General features: G+C 77.0%; 1 protein-coding gene across 1 annotated transcript in view; it reads right to left on the bottom strand.

Moving 5' to 3' along the window:
- Window positions 1–45, bottom strand: part of Gls (glutaminase) — a 72,052-nt gene extending 72,007 nt beyond the window's left edge. The window contains exon 1 of the mRNA XM_055616805.1: window positions 17–45. Within this exon, the coding sequence (XP_055472780.1) occupies window positions 17–45 (29 nt within the window). The remainder of the gene's footprint in view (window positions 1–16) is intronic.
- Between the last annotated feature and the right edge of the window lie 455 nt (window positions 46–500).

Consider the following 500-nt stretch of genomic DNA (forward strand, 5'->3'; position numbering starts at 1 on the left):
CAGGAGCAGCTCGCGCAGCATCGCCGAGCCTCGCAGCCTCATCATGCCGCCGGCGCCCGCCGGTCACCCAAGGATGCTCCGCGCGGGGGCGGCCGCTGTGCTCCCGCAACGGTGTCCCGCGCGGCGGAGGGAGGTCTGGGAAGAGAAAGGGCCCGCGGCAGGGTGTGGTCCCCGCTGCTCCGCCGCCGCCGCCGCCGCCAACCCCGCCGAGCCTGCCGGTGGCCGCCGCTGCTGCTCCGGCCGCCGCGAGCTCCGCACTGAGGCGGACGCGCAGGGGAGGGCTGGAGACATTCCGCGCTCAGCAGCCGGGGGCGGGAGGACACGGCGGCCCGCCCCCTGCGCGCTCTCCCATTGGCTCAGCCTGCCGACCTCGCTTCTGATTGGCGAGCCGGCCGGTCAAATTCGTCTCCGCGCCCGTGCGCAGTCCCGCGGGGGCCGGAGGGCGGGGAGGAGCGCGGCTGACGTTTGGGGCCGAGCAGCCAGCCGCGCCGGCGACCCTG

The sequence above is a fragment of the Psammomys obesus genome, unplaced genomic scaffold (assembly GCF_907164565.1).
Source record: "Psammomys obesus unplaced genomic scaffold, mPsaObe1.curated_primary_1811, whole genome shotgun sequence".
Lineage (NCBI taxonomy): Eukaryota > Metazoa > Chordata > Mammalia > Rodentia > Muridae > Psammomys > Psammomys obesus.